The 14,762-nt window shown below is 52.7% G+C and overlaps 1 protein-coding gene across 1 annotated transcript in view; it reads left to right on the top strand.

Moving 5' to 3' along the window:
• HS1BP3 (HCLS1 binding protein 3) overlaps nt 1–3,276 on the top strand; it is a 37,056-nt gene extending 33,780 nt beyond the window's left edge. The window contains exon 7 of the mRNA XM_006076047.3: nt 979–3,276. Within this exon, the coding sequence (XP_006076109.1) occupies nt 979–1,252 (274 nt within the window). The 3' untranslated portion in view covers nt 1,253–3,276. The remainder of the gene's footprint in view (nt 1–978) is intronic.
• The last annotated feature ends 11,486 nt before the right edge of the window (nt 3,277–14,762 follow it).

The following is a 14,762-nucleotide window of genomic DNA, read 5'->3' on the forward strand; positions in this document are numbered from 1 at the left end:
GGCGTGCTGCGATTCATGGGGTTGCAAAGAGTCGGACACGACTGAGCGACTGAACTGAACGGAACCATATCATCCACTGCTGCCCTCTTCTCCTTTTGCCTGCAATCTTTCCCAGCATCAGGGTCTTTAATTACTAGATGAATTAATGGGTGGGAGATGGCTGGGATATATGGTAGCACTGACAGCAGGCGTTCCCTTGGACAGAGTGCAGAGCAGGGTGACTTTCTTTCCTGCCATTCAGGACTTGGGCTGGTCCCGTGTGACTGTCACCCTGCCTTGACCTTCAGTCCCACTCACCAATGGGCTGTCCGGTCCAGGTCCCCAACTTTGGGGTTGGGGGTGGGGGCCTGTCCAGCACACAGGTGGCCCACCAGGCGACACCGTGGGCAGGCAGACCCCACCCCACCACTGCTCAGAGCCCCTCATTCATTTTTTCTCTGGCCGAACTTGGGTCTGGATGAGAGCTCAGCTCCTGACGTCAGCCCTCCTGGTTCCAACTTGGGGCCCATCACATGCTGTCACCTCAGGCAGGTGGCTCAGCTTCCTGGGACTTGAGCATCCACCTCTGCCGGGCCAAGATGGGGCTGAACGTCCCCAGGGGTTGTCAGGGGATGAAACAAGCTCCTTGGCCCAGAGCAGGAGCTCCGAATGTGGCAGCTGTTAACTTCTTGAGGGGCTGAAGGAAAAGTCACCTGAGGAAGCTGGCTCATCTAGGGTGGGGGTCCCCCTGAGAAGCCATTCTGCAGAGGATGCTGAGGGGCCGGCTCTCTTTATTCCAGGCTGCAGGGCTGCACGGAAGGAGAGGCCTGCCCTTCCGTTCCTCCCCAGGGATGGGGCAAGCGGGAGGGCCAGGCTGGCAGGGTGGGTATGTAGCAGGAGGGAGTGGGCACAGTGCCCTGCAGGGCCCTGCAGTGGCCGGGGAACCTTGTTCGTATTGTAGCAGGCTCTGCCCAAGGACTTCTCCCTCCGCTTCTCTAGAGTTGAAGAGGACTTGGACCAGATTCTGAACCTGGGGGCTGAGCCCAAACCCCAGCCCAAGCCCCGGCCCAAGTCCAAGCCTCCAGTGGCCGCCAAGCCAGCGCTGCCCAGGAAGCCAGCCATGCCCCCCAGAGCGGGTCCACCTGAGGCTGCGGCCACACAGCAGCGGAAGCAGCAGCAGCAGCAGCAGATCCAAGCCATGGATGAGATGGACATCTTGCAGTACATCCGGGACCACGACACGCCTGGCCAGACTGCCCCCAGCCTCTTCTGACCACCCCCCAGCCCCCAGGCTGTTCCTGGGCCAGCAGACCCTCTCCCGTGGAGGGGTGCCTGGTGAGGGGCAGGCTTGGCCCTGCAGGGCCGGAACCAACCTATTCTCAAGGGAGGGAGGGTGGAAGCCCAGGTCAGATGACCCCTGTACTGCCTTCTTCCTTGTTCTCAGGGCCTGTGGGGTCATAGAACCCTGCACAATGCAGAGAGCAAGGTCACCAGAGGAACTGGAGCCTTGGTTGTCTCAGCCGCGTGGATGGGAGGGGGCGACATGTGGAGAGGCTTGTTCACCAGGAGCCCAAACCCCCAGGATGTCGTGCGACTGTGGTGGAGGGCAGGGAGGCTCCACTAAGGGCAGGGAAACTTTTCTGCCCACTCGTGCCCACTGAGTCTGGCAGCCCTAGCACAGGAGGGAGGTGCCCTGGCCAACTTGGGGTTGGGGTAGGAGTCTGCACGCCAAGGCACCTGCAGTTTCCTGTCAGCACAGCCCCTGGAGGCCCGCAGGCCCTGGGAAGGTCCCCAGGAGAGCGATACTGAGTCGGGGCCTGGAAGGGCCTGGCTGGGATGGCTGGCCCTAAGCCACCTCTGCTTACCAATGCGCTGAGCAGGATGCCTTCCTTCCCGTGTGCCAAAGCTCGAGGGAGACGTCAGGCCCGGCCCTGCCCTGACCCCAGGATATGGATGGCCTGACAAAGCTCTCCGTCTCCTCCCCCTTCCTTTCCTAGGGCAGCCCTGGCCAGACCACGGCCTTCTTGGGCCTCTGGCCATAGGACCAGTGTCCACCATTGCGGCTTCAAGCAGAGTGGGCCCCACGTCCTCCAGGTCCACCTGCAGCCCAGTTGCCCCTCCCTTTCACGGCAGGCCTGGGCTGGCTGCTCTCGGGCTGCTCTTGAAGGCTCCCTCTGTCTGGCGGTGGATTTGTCTGTCAGGCCTCCCCCCATCCTTGGAGCCTGGACTTGCTCGCTTGCCTTCCACCCGTGGGAGCCCCCTTCCAAGAAGCAGGAGCCCTGGGCCCTGCAGAACCAGTCAGTGCCTTAGACTTCTCCCCGAGACCCATGCCCCAGCATAGGGGTCAGGGCATGCTGCGGCACTCAGGAAATCTTCCGTTAATGAGTGATGTTTAATGGAGGAAAGAATGCCTTTTTTGATACATTCTTCCCATTCAGAGTTAGTTTTTAAGGAAACACAGGTTTTTAAGGAAATGCAACCATTGTCGTCCCTGGGGTTGTGCTGCTTGACAAGAGGATTGGAAAGTGGGGCTTGGGGCTAGGACCCCAGGCCCTTCCTGATCAGGACCAACAGCCAACCCTGAGGGAGTCCCCCCACCGACCAGGGCTGGTGTTAGAGTCTCTGTCTGTAGCACCCACTGCCCTGTGCCAGGACCCACAGGCAAGTGGGAGCCCTCAATCTGTCCTGCATCTCATGCACCCTTGTGAAAAGGCCATCGGCTCCCCCTATGTGTGCCAGAGTGAGAAGAAACAGGTGGCTCTGGGGGCCCCCTCTCCCTGCCTTACCTTGTCCTGAGGGTGCTCTCCCCAGGGACCCCCAGCACATGCCACCCCTCTTCCCTCTCACCGCCAGGCCTTCACAGCCCCATCCCTCAAGCACAGGTGGACACCCCCACCCTGCCCTGGGGTCTGCACTTGTCTGACTGCAGGAGGGCCCCCAAAGGAAGGCACAGTGCTGGGTGAGGGGTTGCCTCGGGCTCTTTCCCCTCCCTGTTCTCTCCTCTGGGCCCGTCCCACCCTGGCTCCCTCCCATCCACTGCGCCCCGCCCCCATGTGACATAGGAACAGAGGGTGTTGCTGGCAGGAGCCCGGTGCGGTGAGCGCTGAGTGGGGGTCACAGGCAGAACCCACCACTCTGGGGTGGCTTCGTCCACTGTGAGCCTGGCCCTGGAGGACCCAGGTGGCCTGCCACTGGGACCCCCTCAGCAGAAATGCGTGCCTCAGGATATGGATGCTCTGTGACCTACCAGCCAACCCAGGACCCGGTCATCCAATAAAAAGTCCGTGTCAGGGCTCATCCTCTGTTTGTCAGTGGCGATCTTTTCTGTGCCCAGAAGGAGGACCACGTGGGGGCTGTCGTTACAACAGTGGGCTCAACAAGGGGAGCTTCCCCAGAAGGACCTGGGGTATGTTGAGGCTTCCAGGCTGCTGCTGGACAGGGAGGGGGCAGGCAGAGTGAGGATTCCCATGTATAAACGTAGGCAGAGGGGCCAGAGCCCCAGGCCAGGTGGGGTCATCAGTCAGTAACTGCTCAGCTAACACTGGCTTGGAAAGAGGACTTTTCCCTTCTCCAGACCTCATACCCCTCTTCTCAGTGTGGGGACTGGTCTGGGCTTGACCAGGCTGTTCTGAGGCGCTTTTGGCTCTGACACCAGACAGCCCTGCCAAATACACATATTCCTCCGTATCCAGACCTGCCCTGGACTCTGCTCTCCTCCCGGAGTCAGATTGTAACATGCCATTTCCTGCCTGGGATCCAGAGGTTCTGAGCAGACAGCCCTCTGGAGACCTAGAAATGGGTCCCTGGGAGCCCGGGAGCTCCAGGCAGGGCAATCCATGAGCCCGCCTGGACTCCCCCCACTACTTAGCTTTGGATCTTGCAGCTAAGCTTCGAGTAGGGATTTCGTGGTTCCGAGGGACCAGCAGAGGGGCTGTTCTGAGAAGGAACGCAGAGCCCATGAGCCTGCAGTGGAAAGCTCACCATAGAAGGAAAGGGAACACCATGGAGGGCAGCGTTTAGAAGCCGTGTGAGCCCTGTGGACAGGACGTACCGGCTGCTGTGGGGGCTCCCCGCTCCTGTCCCCCATTGTTCCTCTCAGGAAGCCAGGAACTCCGGCCTGTTCTCCTGGAAAGTCCCCATCGTAATGCCTGACCCCGCTGGACTGGGAGTCAAGCTCCACGGGGGCACGACAGACTCCCATAACACTCCGGAGCCCACCTCCTTGTGCCCTGGGGCGGCCCCGAGGCTTGAGCTCTCCCACGAGACTCAGAGGAGCCAGCAGAAGTCCAGGTGCCTCTCAGGGCTCCGTGGCCCTCGTGCCCAACGGCCAGCTTGGTGGTGTTGATACACTCCGTGCGGTGGCTTCAACCTTTGGTGTTAGGCTTTGTCTCCAGGGAAACCTCGTGTGAAAGTCACGCTCAGCTCTCCAGTTCACCAGCTGTCCAGCGGAGCATCACCTGTGGACAAGAGAAAGGAAGCAGAACTGCCTTCTGGCCAGTGGCCCTGGCTGGACAACAGGCGCCTCCCAGCACTGCTGCGTCTCTGGGCTGACGGCCGCCCAGAGCAGGTATGGTCAACGCTCAGAGCCCCCTTGAGTGATTGACCTCTTAGTGTTAAGTTATGGATGGTGCCGTTCAGTGCAAACTCTGATCACTCCAAATCCTTCCCTGAGGCCTCACAGTTGGGGGCAGCTGACCAAAAGGCCAGGCTTCACGGGCCTGGAGGGATTTACGTTCAGCACAGCTATATGACGTCCCCTCACCACACAGTGCTCAGTGAAGAGACTTCCTTGGGCCAGGTAGACTGTAACAAACGTCCTGTTTGTGTCTGGTCACTCCAGTTCATCCCAGAGGGCCCCCTGCCCAGGACGAGATGGGTATAGTGGACATGAAAGGCTGAGGTTGTGTGGTCAGAGGCACTGACAAGCCTCAGCTCAGCCTTGCCTCCAGCCTCAGGCACTGACGTGGACATCCAGACATCTTGCTGTGCATTCTGTGGCAAAGTGGACCCAGGTGTACAACCTGGTGCGTACACCATGGAGCACAGTGCTCATGCCTCTGCCGGCTGGCCTCTGGTTCTGGTTTAACACAGCTCTGGCCACCAGTGACAGTCAAGGGGCTTCATTTCTCAGGTCGCACTCAGGGTAGAGCCGCATTTCTGGAGCGGGGATCAATGTGCTCAGCACATAGCCTCGGTAAGCAAGAATTCCTGGTGACAACTTTCAGAGGTGCCGATGCTTCTTTGCTAATTCAGCAAATATTCGTAGCAGCAGCTTCCAAATTCCTTTTTAAGGAAAGCTGTGTTAGCTTTCTCCAGCGCAGCTAGCCAGCCACATCTGTTTCTTCACATGCCAAGTGTTATCCAAAAACACTAAGCATTTAATGGCACCTACTGTGTGCAGGCACTATGGCCTGGGGCACCTGGGGAATCAGGTGGGTTGAGGGACAGGGGAGATGCAGGTCAGCCCTTCCAATCTAGAAGCTCCCCATCGTGTTGGGCACCAGTCAGTTTGGTGAATAAGCAAATGCAGGGAGCGAGAAAAGTGCACGAAACGCTGCAGCACGAAGCAGAAGGAGGCAAAGACTGTGCAGACCTTGGTGCTCCAGGGACACAGGGTAAGAGAGATCAGGGCAGCCCAGCCAGAGAACGTTTCCTGCAGTTCCTGTTCCAGGCACGATGGAGGATGCAAAAATGAGAAAACATGAGCCATCAAAGCCAAATCCACCATGAGCCACATTGAGCCGGAGGTTCTGTTCTGTTCTCTGGGCCACCTGCCCAAACAGCAGACACAACTGCAACTCACTTCCTCCCATGCAGCCCTCTTTGCCTGCCCCCCACCCGCTGCTGGTCCAGCACATACAGTTTTACATGCCACATGACCCTAGTCCTTGGTCACTGTGTTTGTTTCCTAGGGTGGCGGTGGCAAGTACCACAAAGTGGGTGGGTTTAAACAGCAGCAATTTATTTCCTCTCAGTTCTGGAGGCCAGAAGTCTAAAATCAAGATGTTGGCAGGGCTGTGCTATCTAGGGAGAATCCTTCCTTGCTTCTTCCAGCTTCTGGAGGTTGCTGGCAATCCTTGGCTTGTGGCTACATCATTGCAGTCTCTGTCTTCACATGGCCTCCTCCCCGTGTGTCTCTGTCTTCACATCGTGGTCTCCTCCGCATCCTTTCTGTGTCTGAATTTTCCCTGTTCTTATAAGTCAGTCAGTCACTGGATCAGGGCCACCAAATCCAGCATCACCTCATTTCCCCTTAGTTACCTCTACAAATCCCCCATTTCCAAATAAGTTCGCATTCACAAGGTTCCGTGTGGACAGCAGTTTTAAGGGGAACACTCTTCCACCCATTTCAGTCCCAAATGGTCTGGTACCTTTCAGGAGGCTGAATTACCTGAGTGCAGAAGTGAGGACATTCTTATCTCCTGTATCAGCTTCCAGGCTTATGGGGTCCTATCTGGTACCATGTGGGCTTGGGGCCTTTTTATCACACCAAATTTGGGGAAATCTCCCCACCACTAACAACGGTCCTGGGTCTGTGTACATTGCTTGGGTCCAGTGGTGGGAGCAGGATGCACTGAGCATGTGACTTATGGAACCCAGGGCCTGACCCCCTGGGCCATCATGCTCCTTCTCCAGGGCAATGGCAGGCCCCCCAGTGGGTCTGATGACCTCTTCTCTGAGTGGATACCTTTCAGGAGTGAGCTGAGACAGGCAGCATCCCACCTTGTCCTGTCCAGGCCGTGGCCTCTGTGATGGCCCTGTTGGTGCTGCATTTCAGCTGTGCCCAGCATCACTCCCACCCCTGTCCCACCTCCCACTCTGTCTGAGGAGGGGATGGGCAGGTCGGGGAGGGAGCCAGAAGGGAGGAACCTCTGTTGCACACGTTCCTGGTGCCAGGGTTAGATTTCTCTCGTTTGTGGCTGCCACCAGAAATGTCGAAACTTCCTCAAATCTTAGTAAGAATGACTCTCTAGAGCACCATGTGAGACAACATGGAGACTGAGCAGCGCTCAGAGCCATCGTCCTCGCTCACCACGGGCTGGGACTCCCTCCCCAGAGGGTCGCCTGGCTCTGAGGGCCTTTCCTGGGGACCCGCTGTGCCTCCTGCTTGGAGCCCTGGCTCCAGAGCCTCCTGATGGCTTGCCTGGGTGTCTGCCCTCCCTTCAGCACCCACCACCCTCCCTCTGGGCCCCTGAGGAAGATGGAGGAGTCTCGACAAAGCAGGTAGCGGGACCAGCTTCCAGAGCCTGAGAGCTGCTGCTGGCCAGCTCGCAGGCGCCCGAGAGGTCTGCCTCAGCCTCGGTTTCTCAAGGTGGTTTTCTTCCCTTGACGAGGTTGCTCTTGGCTTATCCACATGTATGTTTCCGTTTTTCCTTTTGGTCTAATAGCCACTTGGCTCATTTCTTCCTAAGAAGGGCTCTCAGTCCCAGAGGACAATTTTTTTTTTTTTTTTTTAGTGTAACAGCTAGTTTATTTTTTTAATTTTTTTATTTTGTATTGGGGTTAACAAACAATGTTCTGATAGTTTCAGGTGAACAGCGAAGGACTCAGCTATATATGCATCCATTCTCCCCCAAATTCCCTTTCCATCCAGGCTGCCACATAACATTGAGCAGAGTTTCCTGTGCTATACAGTAGGTCCTTGTTGGTTATCCATTTTAAATACAGCAGTGTGTACATGTCCGTCCCAGACTCCTTAACTATCCCTCCCCCCAACTTTCCCCCCTGCAGCCATAAGCTCAGAACAGCTAACTTCTTGCCCACCTGTCTCTCGGACCACCAGGAGCAGCGGAGGCTCAGCTCGACCTCTGGCCTGAGGGCCTCCTTCTCCTGCCTGAGGCTCTAATGAGGCTCGGTCAGGTTGCATGGGTGACCCTAGGGTGGGCATAAGACTGGAACCCTGGCCTCACAGACTATATACAATCTACAGACATAGGGATGGAAAATGTTGCACCACCTTGGCGGGAATGGGGGAGAAGTTTGGCAGGTTTTTAAAAAGCTGAGCATAGATTTACAACAGAGCCCATCATTCCCCCTTCTAGGAATATACCCGAAGACAAAGGGAAATATACGTCCACACAAAGACTTGTGCGCAAATACAGCAGCCAGAGTGGAACCACTCACAAAGTCCATCAGCTAGTGAATGGATAAATGAAATGTGGGCCAGGCACACAATGGAATATTACTCAGCAACAGAAAGGAACGGCATACTACAACACGGATCAACCTCAGTAACATTACTGAGGTAAAGAAGTCACGCTCGGAAGCCCGTCTATTACATGAGAAACTTCCAGATGACAAATCTATAGAGACAGAAAGATTAGTAGTTGCCTTTGCCTGGGGGTTGAAACAGTGCCCAAAGGACACAAAGGATCTTGTGGGGGGCTGGGGAGGGGGTTGGGAAATGTTTAAAATTGGTTTGTTGTAATAGTTACACAATTCTCTAAATTTATTGAAATCCTTTAATTGTACATTCTACGGGAGTGAATTTTAAATTATACCAGTAATTTCTACCTCAGTAAAACCATAAAGAAAATTAATGACTAGAAAATGAAACAAATGAGAAAAAAAAAAAATCCATGGGCAGCAGAGGGCAGTGGCTGAAAGTGTGGGCCAGCTCCTGGTTCTCCAGCGGCCTCTCTGTGTGGTCCTGGGTCAGTTAGTTACACTCTCTGTGCCTCAGTTTCTTCACCTGTAAAATGGGGATAATAATTGTACCTGCTTCATTAGGGTAGTTTTAGAGAGAAAGTTAATGAATATTTGTGAACTTCTTTGATCAGTGGCTCAGACGGTAAAGTGTCTGCCTACAATGCAGGAGACCCAGGTTCAATCCCTGGGTCGGGAAGATCTCCTGGAGAAGGAAATGGCAACCCACTCCAGTATTCTTGCCTGGAAAATTCCATGGATGGAGGAAACTGGGTAGGCTACAGTCCAAGGGGTTGCAAAGAGTTGGACATGACTGAGCAACTTCACTTTTCACTTTGATCAGTACACACTTTATGTGAATAGTCAAAATTACATTGAGTTGTTGGTTGTTTTTTGTGCTATAAGGAATTCTAGGATTCCTCTCTTGACTTCGGAATGAGAGCCAGACCTTTGGGTAGAAAGGGACGCTGTCGGGGGCTTGTGTATTAGGATGGGTGTAGGAGAGAGGAGAGGCTGGGTCAATCTATGCCAAGTTCTCAGCTTCTCTGAACCGCTATCTGCCCATATGCCTAGAGTGCTGAGACAGTCTCTTCCTGCTGTCTCACAGGGTCGGGATCATGAGAGAACCACATGCAAAACTATTTGCTGTTGTTGTTGTTCAGTTGCTAAGTTGTGTCCGACTCGTTGCGACACCATGAACTACAGCACGCCAGGCTTCCCTGTCCTCTACTATCTCCTGGAGTTTGCTCAAACTCATGTCCATCGAGTTAGTGATGCCATCAGAGGCCCACTAAGGGGCCCTGGTGCTGAGGTGCCTGGTGTCTGCAGGCTCTGGGAGGTAAGCAGGAGCCTAGATCTGGATGGGCCTTGGAAGGCCAAGGAAGCACAGTAGATGGAACATGCTGGAAGTGAGCTGCTAAAAGATGTCATTCTGATGCAGATTCCTAATAACCCCAGGAACTCATCCCTACAACCCCCACACTCCAGACCTGGTGCAGCCCTCCCCTCACCATGGAGACAAGGAAATAAACATCACACTTCCCTCTCCCGACCCCCGACCTATTGTTCAGAGCAACTGGCGGGGCAGGACTAGAAACGGAAGGTCAAGGAACGTTTTCTGGCAGTCTTGCGGCCTGATTGAACTGTGAGGAGGGCGTGAGGGGCCTCAGCACTGACACCCCTTCCTCTTTTCGCCTGGAGCCTACGCTGCCAACTTCCTCATCATCCCTCGTTCACTCAGTTCAACCGTTGGGCAGAGGGTATCCAGCAACCCCTTTGAAAAGCCACGCCCACAAAGGCTTACACACAGATGTCCATGGCAGCAGTTATTCAAAACAACCCCGCCCGCAACCAACAGAAACAACCCAAATATCCATCAACAAGGCAATCGATAGACTTACCAGGTCTATCCATACAGTATAATGTGTGTGGGTGCCTGCTAAGTTGCTTTAGTTGTGTCCAACTCTTTGTGACCCCATGGACTGTAGTCCACCAGGCTCCTCTGTCCATGGGATTCTCTAGGCAAGACTACTGGAGTGGGTTGCCATGCCCTCCTCCAAGGGATCTTTCTGACCCAGAGATCGAACCCAAGTCTCTTTTATGTCCTGCACTGGCACAGGGGTTCTTTACCACTAGCACCACCTGGGAAGCACCCTACGGTGCAACATTACTCAGCAATGGGGAAGAGACTACTAGCAGATACAATATAATGATTGCAGATGGATCTCAAAACATGGGACTCTGCATTTTTTGTTCAATTTTACTGTTTTTATAACATATAAAAATCGATTTTTGTTTTTTAAAAAATGAGCCACAGTGAGAAAGTTCTTTAGTCCAGAAGACACTCAGCAGTCTCGGAGACCAGCTCTGTCTCCCCAGACCATGCCCTACCTTCAGTGAGCTTTGCCACAGCCTCCAGGTGCCCTGGGCTCCAACTGAGGCTCAGTGAACATTTGGTGGTGAAAGGGGCTTGTGGTTCAGCAGACGTGCAAAATGGAGGGCAGAAGCTGGGGGCACGTGATGAAGGGGAGGACCTGCCCCAGAGTCCTCTGAGGAAATGAGAGGCCCAAATCCTCGAGGCCTGGAAGCCCTGGGCGCCGACTGGCATAGTTCATCAAAGGCTCTCTCTCCTCCTCCAACTTCCCTTTTTCTTTCCTGTAGCCCTGTGTTGTCCGGGGCAGGCAGATGTGGAGAACTTATTACAAGGCAGTTCACCACCTTTCGGAGGTAGGTGAGATGGCCTGAGCAAATCCGTGGATTCCCTCCCCTTGTGGAATGAGGCTGAGGGCCTCAGGATCAGAAAGACACGCCCGGGCTGCTCCCAAGGGCCCCATCAAACCCCAGGGGCTTGGCCTGCAAGGGCCTCGATGAGAATGAGCCTTCCTGGGAGAAGACGCAGTGGTCCACCTGGACCCCCGGAGCAGTTTTCAGGTCTCAGTGCTGCCAGAGGTGTCCACCAGCTCTCCCTTTGGGTTGGGAAATTCACGGAACCTTGCTTGCTGGGGTCATGGAAGTGCTTTGGCAGAGTTCTCAAGGGCCAGAGAGGAGAAGACTGCTTACCGAGCCTCTCATAGAGCAGTAGGTAAGGTCCCGGGGGTGGGGGTGGCTCTTCCTGCTGCAGGCTTTGATCAAAGAGGGGGAAGGTGTTGTGTGCTGTCCCATGGTCACATAAGCATGGACACACTGCATGGTTACAGGCCAGCAGCTTTACACACAGCACCTCATTTTCCCTTAATCTAAGCCGAAAGTGTTATTATTACTAACTAGTAAGAAGCAGTTCAGCTGATGCACCCACCTGTTCTTGAAGTCATTTTTTCTCTTGACATTGGTGCCTTTGGGCTCAGCTTGAGGAGGACCCCTTTAGACCTGAGGCTCAAAGGTTCCAAGTTTAGTTGAGGGAGAAGAGTGAAGCGTGTGTGTGTGTGGTGTGTTAGTCACTTGCAACCCTGTGGACTGCAGCTCACAAGGTTCCTCTGTCCATGGACTTCTCCAGGCAAGAATACTGGAGTGGGTTGCCATGCTCTTCTCCAGGGATCTTCCTGACCCAGGAATCAAACCCTGGTCTCTTGCATTGCAGGCGGATTCTGAGCCACTAGGGCAGGCCAACAGAGACTGAATCCAAGGAGTCTCCTGGCTCATGTGGAGAATAGGACAGTAGACCAAGAGTTAAAAAAGACAGAGCTAGGGGTTAAACTTTCCATCCAGCTCCCCAAGCGGACCCCTTCCTCTCCTCCCCCTTGGGGGCTTCATCTTCACCTGCCACTCAAAGGTACTCCTTCCTGGGCCTGGTCTTAGGAGGGACTTAGCTCACTGATAATTATTTCTATTTCTTCCATGAACATTAATCTGCTCAAGTTTTTCTACTTTTTTTCAAGCTAATTTTGATCCTTTACATTTTCCTAGAAAATTGTATACTTCATCCAGATTTCAAATACATAACATACTCTCTTTTAAGACTCTAAAAATTATCATCATGTTTGTGGTTATGGTCCAATTTTCTTTTCTAGTGGTGTTCTCTCTCTTTTTTTAATTGGTTATATTCATCTGAAATTTATCCTTTTCATTTTTTCAAAGAACCAGTCTTGGGTTTTAAAGATCTGCTTTACTACTTTTTTCCCCATCTAATTCGTTCATTTCTATTTTAGCTTTATCTTTTTCTCCTTTTAGGTTTTTTTAGTCACATTTTTATTTTCCTTTTCTGTTTTTAATTTTTAAAACAAGGCTACAAAATTTCCTCTATCAGAGTTTTGGCTCCATCCCATAGATTTTATCACATAATGTTCTTGTTTTCATTAATTTCCAAGAAGTTTTTATGTGTGGTTTTTATTTCCTATTTAAAACTGAAAAGCTATTTTAAGTACTTAGTAGTGTTGGTATGTTCGTACTTTTGTTTCCAAGGTTTCAGCACAATTTTTATTATCTCTTTGTAATTTATTTCTAGCCTTATTGCATTATGGCCTCAAAATGCAAATCTGTATGACTGCGACTTTCTGCATTCAAAAATCTTTCTTGGGACTTCCAGTCCAGTGGTTAAGTCTCTGTGCTTCCAATGCAGGGGATGAGAGTTCCATCCCTGGTCAGGGAAATAAGATCCCACATGCCATGCAGCACAGCCACCAAAAAAAAAAAAAAAATCGTTTTGGGGATCTAGATTGTAGCCAAATTTCAAATGTTCCATAGATATTTTAAAATATATGTTCTATTTGTAGAACATATATACATATATATAATCTTGAAAGTATTGATTATATTTTTTAGAATTCCGTTTCCTTGTTTCCTCTGGGTGCACTTGGCCCTAACCATCCCGCTGTCAGGATGGCTTTCTCCAGTCCTCCTGGGAATCGGTCAGTGTCAGCTGTGGTTGAGGCACAGTGTTGGTTGTGGTCTCAGAGAGATGCTGAGGGCTCCCATGAGGAGATGACCTCACGTTAACTGAAGGAGCTCATGGTCCTGGGCTCACCTGGCTCCTGTCTCAGGACTTATGCTCCAAGCCTGCTTTTTATTGTGTGTGTGATTCGAGCCAATGTCTTCACAGAGGTGCCTGGCCTCAGGGGCATGGGTATCAGGGTGGGCACTGATAGTACTCCCCTTCAACCAGGAGGGAAAACAGCAAAGGGTCCAGCCCGCAAGCTTTTAATGCCAAGTTGGCAGGCTCCACCTGCCATGGAACAGGTGCCCTGGAACACCTGTGTCTCTTGGATGGCAATCGGTTCTCTCTGGGCTCCTGTCAATCAGGCCAGCAAGAACTGGTGATTTGTTTTTCCTGTGGTCAGACAAGTCCCAGCATAGTTCTTTTCAGCAAGCCTGACCTCTCAGACTTCCGAAAAACAGGTGCTTTTCAAGACTTCAGCATTTATGCGATTCATTCCTGTCCCCTTTATGGTCAGGACCGAATGAGAGTACTAGGGAGGAGCTGGTGCTGCTGCTAAGTCGCGTCAGTCGTGTCCGACTCTGTGTGACCCCATAGATGGCAGCCCACCAGCCTCGCCCGTCTCTGGGATTCTCCAGGCAAGAAGACTGGAGTGGGTCGCCATGTCCTTCTCCAAAGCATGAAAGTGAAAAGTGAAAGTGAAGTCGCTCAGTCGTGTCCGACTCTTGACCCCATGGACTGTAACCACCAGGCTTCTCCGTCCATGGGATTCTCCAGGCAAGAGGGCTAGAGTGGGGTGCCACTGCCTTCTCCATTAGGGAGGAGAGACACTGCCTATTTGGGGCCACGGGGGTAAGGTTCAGAAAACTCCTCAAAAAAACTCTAGATTTGAAGGATGGGGAACTTTACTTGATTGCAGAGGGCAAGAGGCGGGTAGTGCAGGATGTAGCCAAGACTGAAGAGTGGTTTTCCTTGGGGGAGCAGTGGGTGAGGGTAGGAGACAGGCAGCCTGAACAGAGTGGGGAGGTGAGCCAATAAGAGAGTACATTGTGGAAGACTGAAAACTTTCTCTTAATGAGTGTAGGCTTTCCTTTGGGGGTGATGAAATGTTCTGGAAGTAGATGGTGTAATAATTATACAGCATTGTGAAAGTATTAAATACCACAGAATGGTACACTTTAAAATGGTTCAAGTGGTAAACTCTGTGTCGTATATATTTTAACACAGACACACGTAAGTGTTTCTAGGACCTGATGGAGGAACAAGCCCAGTGAGGAAGGTAGCCTTGCCCTGCCTGGCCATGAGGCCCAGGAGTCATCCGATGATGGGGACCAGGGGGATGATGTGAAATCTGGGGGGTTATGGAGGATGGAAGCTGTGAAGCCAGTAAAGGCAGAGGGAGGCAGCATGTTTTTACAGCCGATGCTGAATCCTGGTAAGAAAGGCCACTGGGAGTATAGGCCTCCCAGGTTTTGTGTGTTTGCATGTTTCCTGGGAATGCTAAGGGCTGGGACTTGTCTTCCTTGGCTGCATCTAAACTGAAGACAGGCTCTCCCCTGGTTTGGCAGGAAGCATTTGAAACTATTGCCAAGACATCTGTTTCATTTTCTTTGGCAACAAAAGGCATCCTGAGAAATAGACCCAGGCTTGCAACTGGGAGCATCCATACTTCTTTCTCCTTTTCTCCCATGGGAGTTTCAGTGGACGTTCCCAAGCTCGTGTTTAGAGAGGGTCAGACCAGAGGAGGCTGAGCTACAGAGAATCCAGT

The sequence above is a fragment of the Bubalus bubalis genome, chromosome 12 (assembly GCF_019923935.1).
Source record: "Bubalus bubalis isolate 160015118507 breed Murrah chromosome 12, NDDB_SH_1, whole genome shotgun sequence".
NCBI lineage: Eukaryota > Metazoa > Chordata > Mammalia > Artiodactyla > Bovidae > Bubalus > Bubalus bubalis.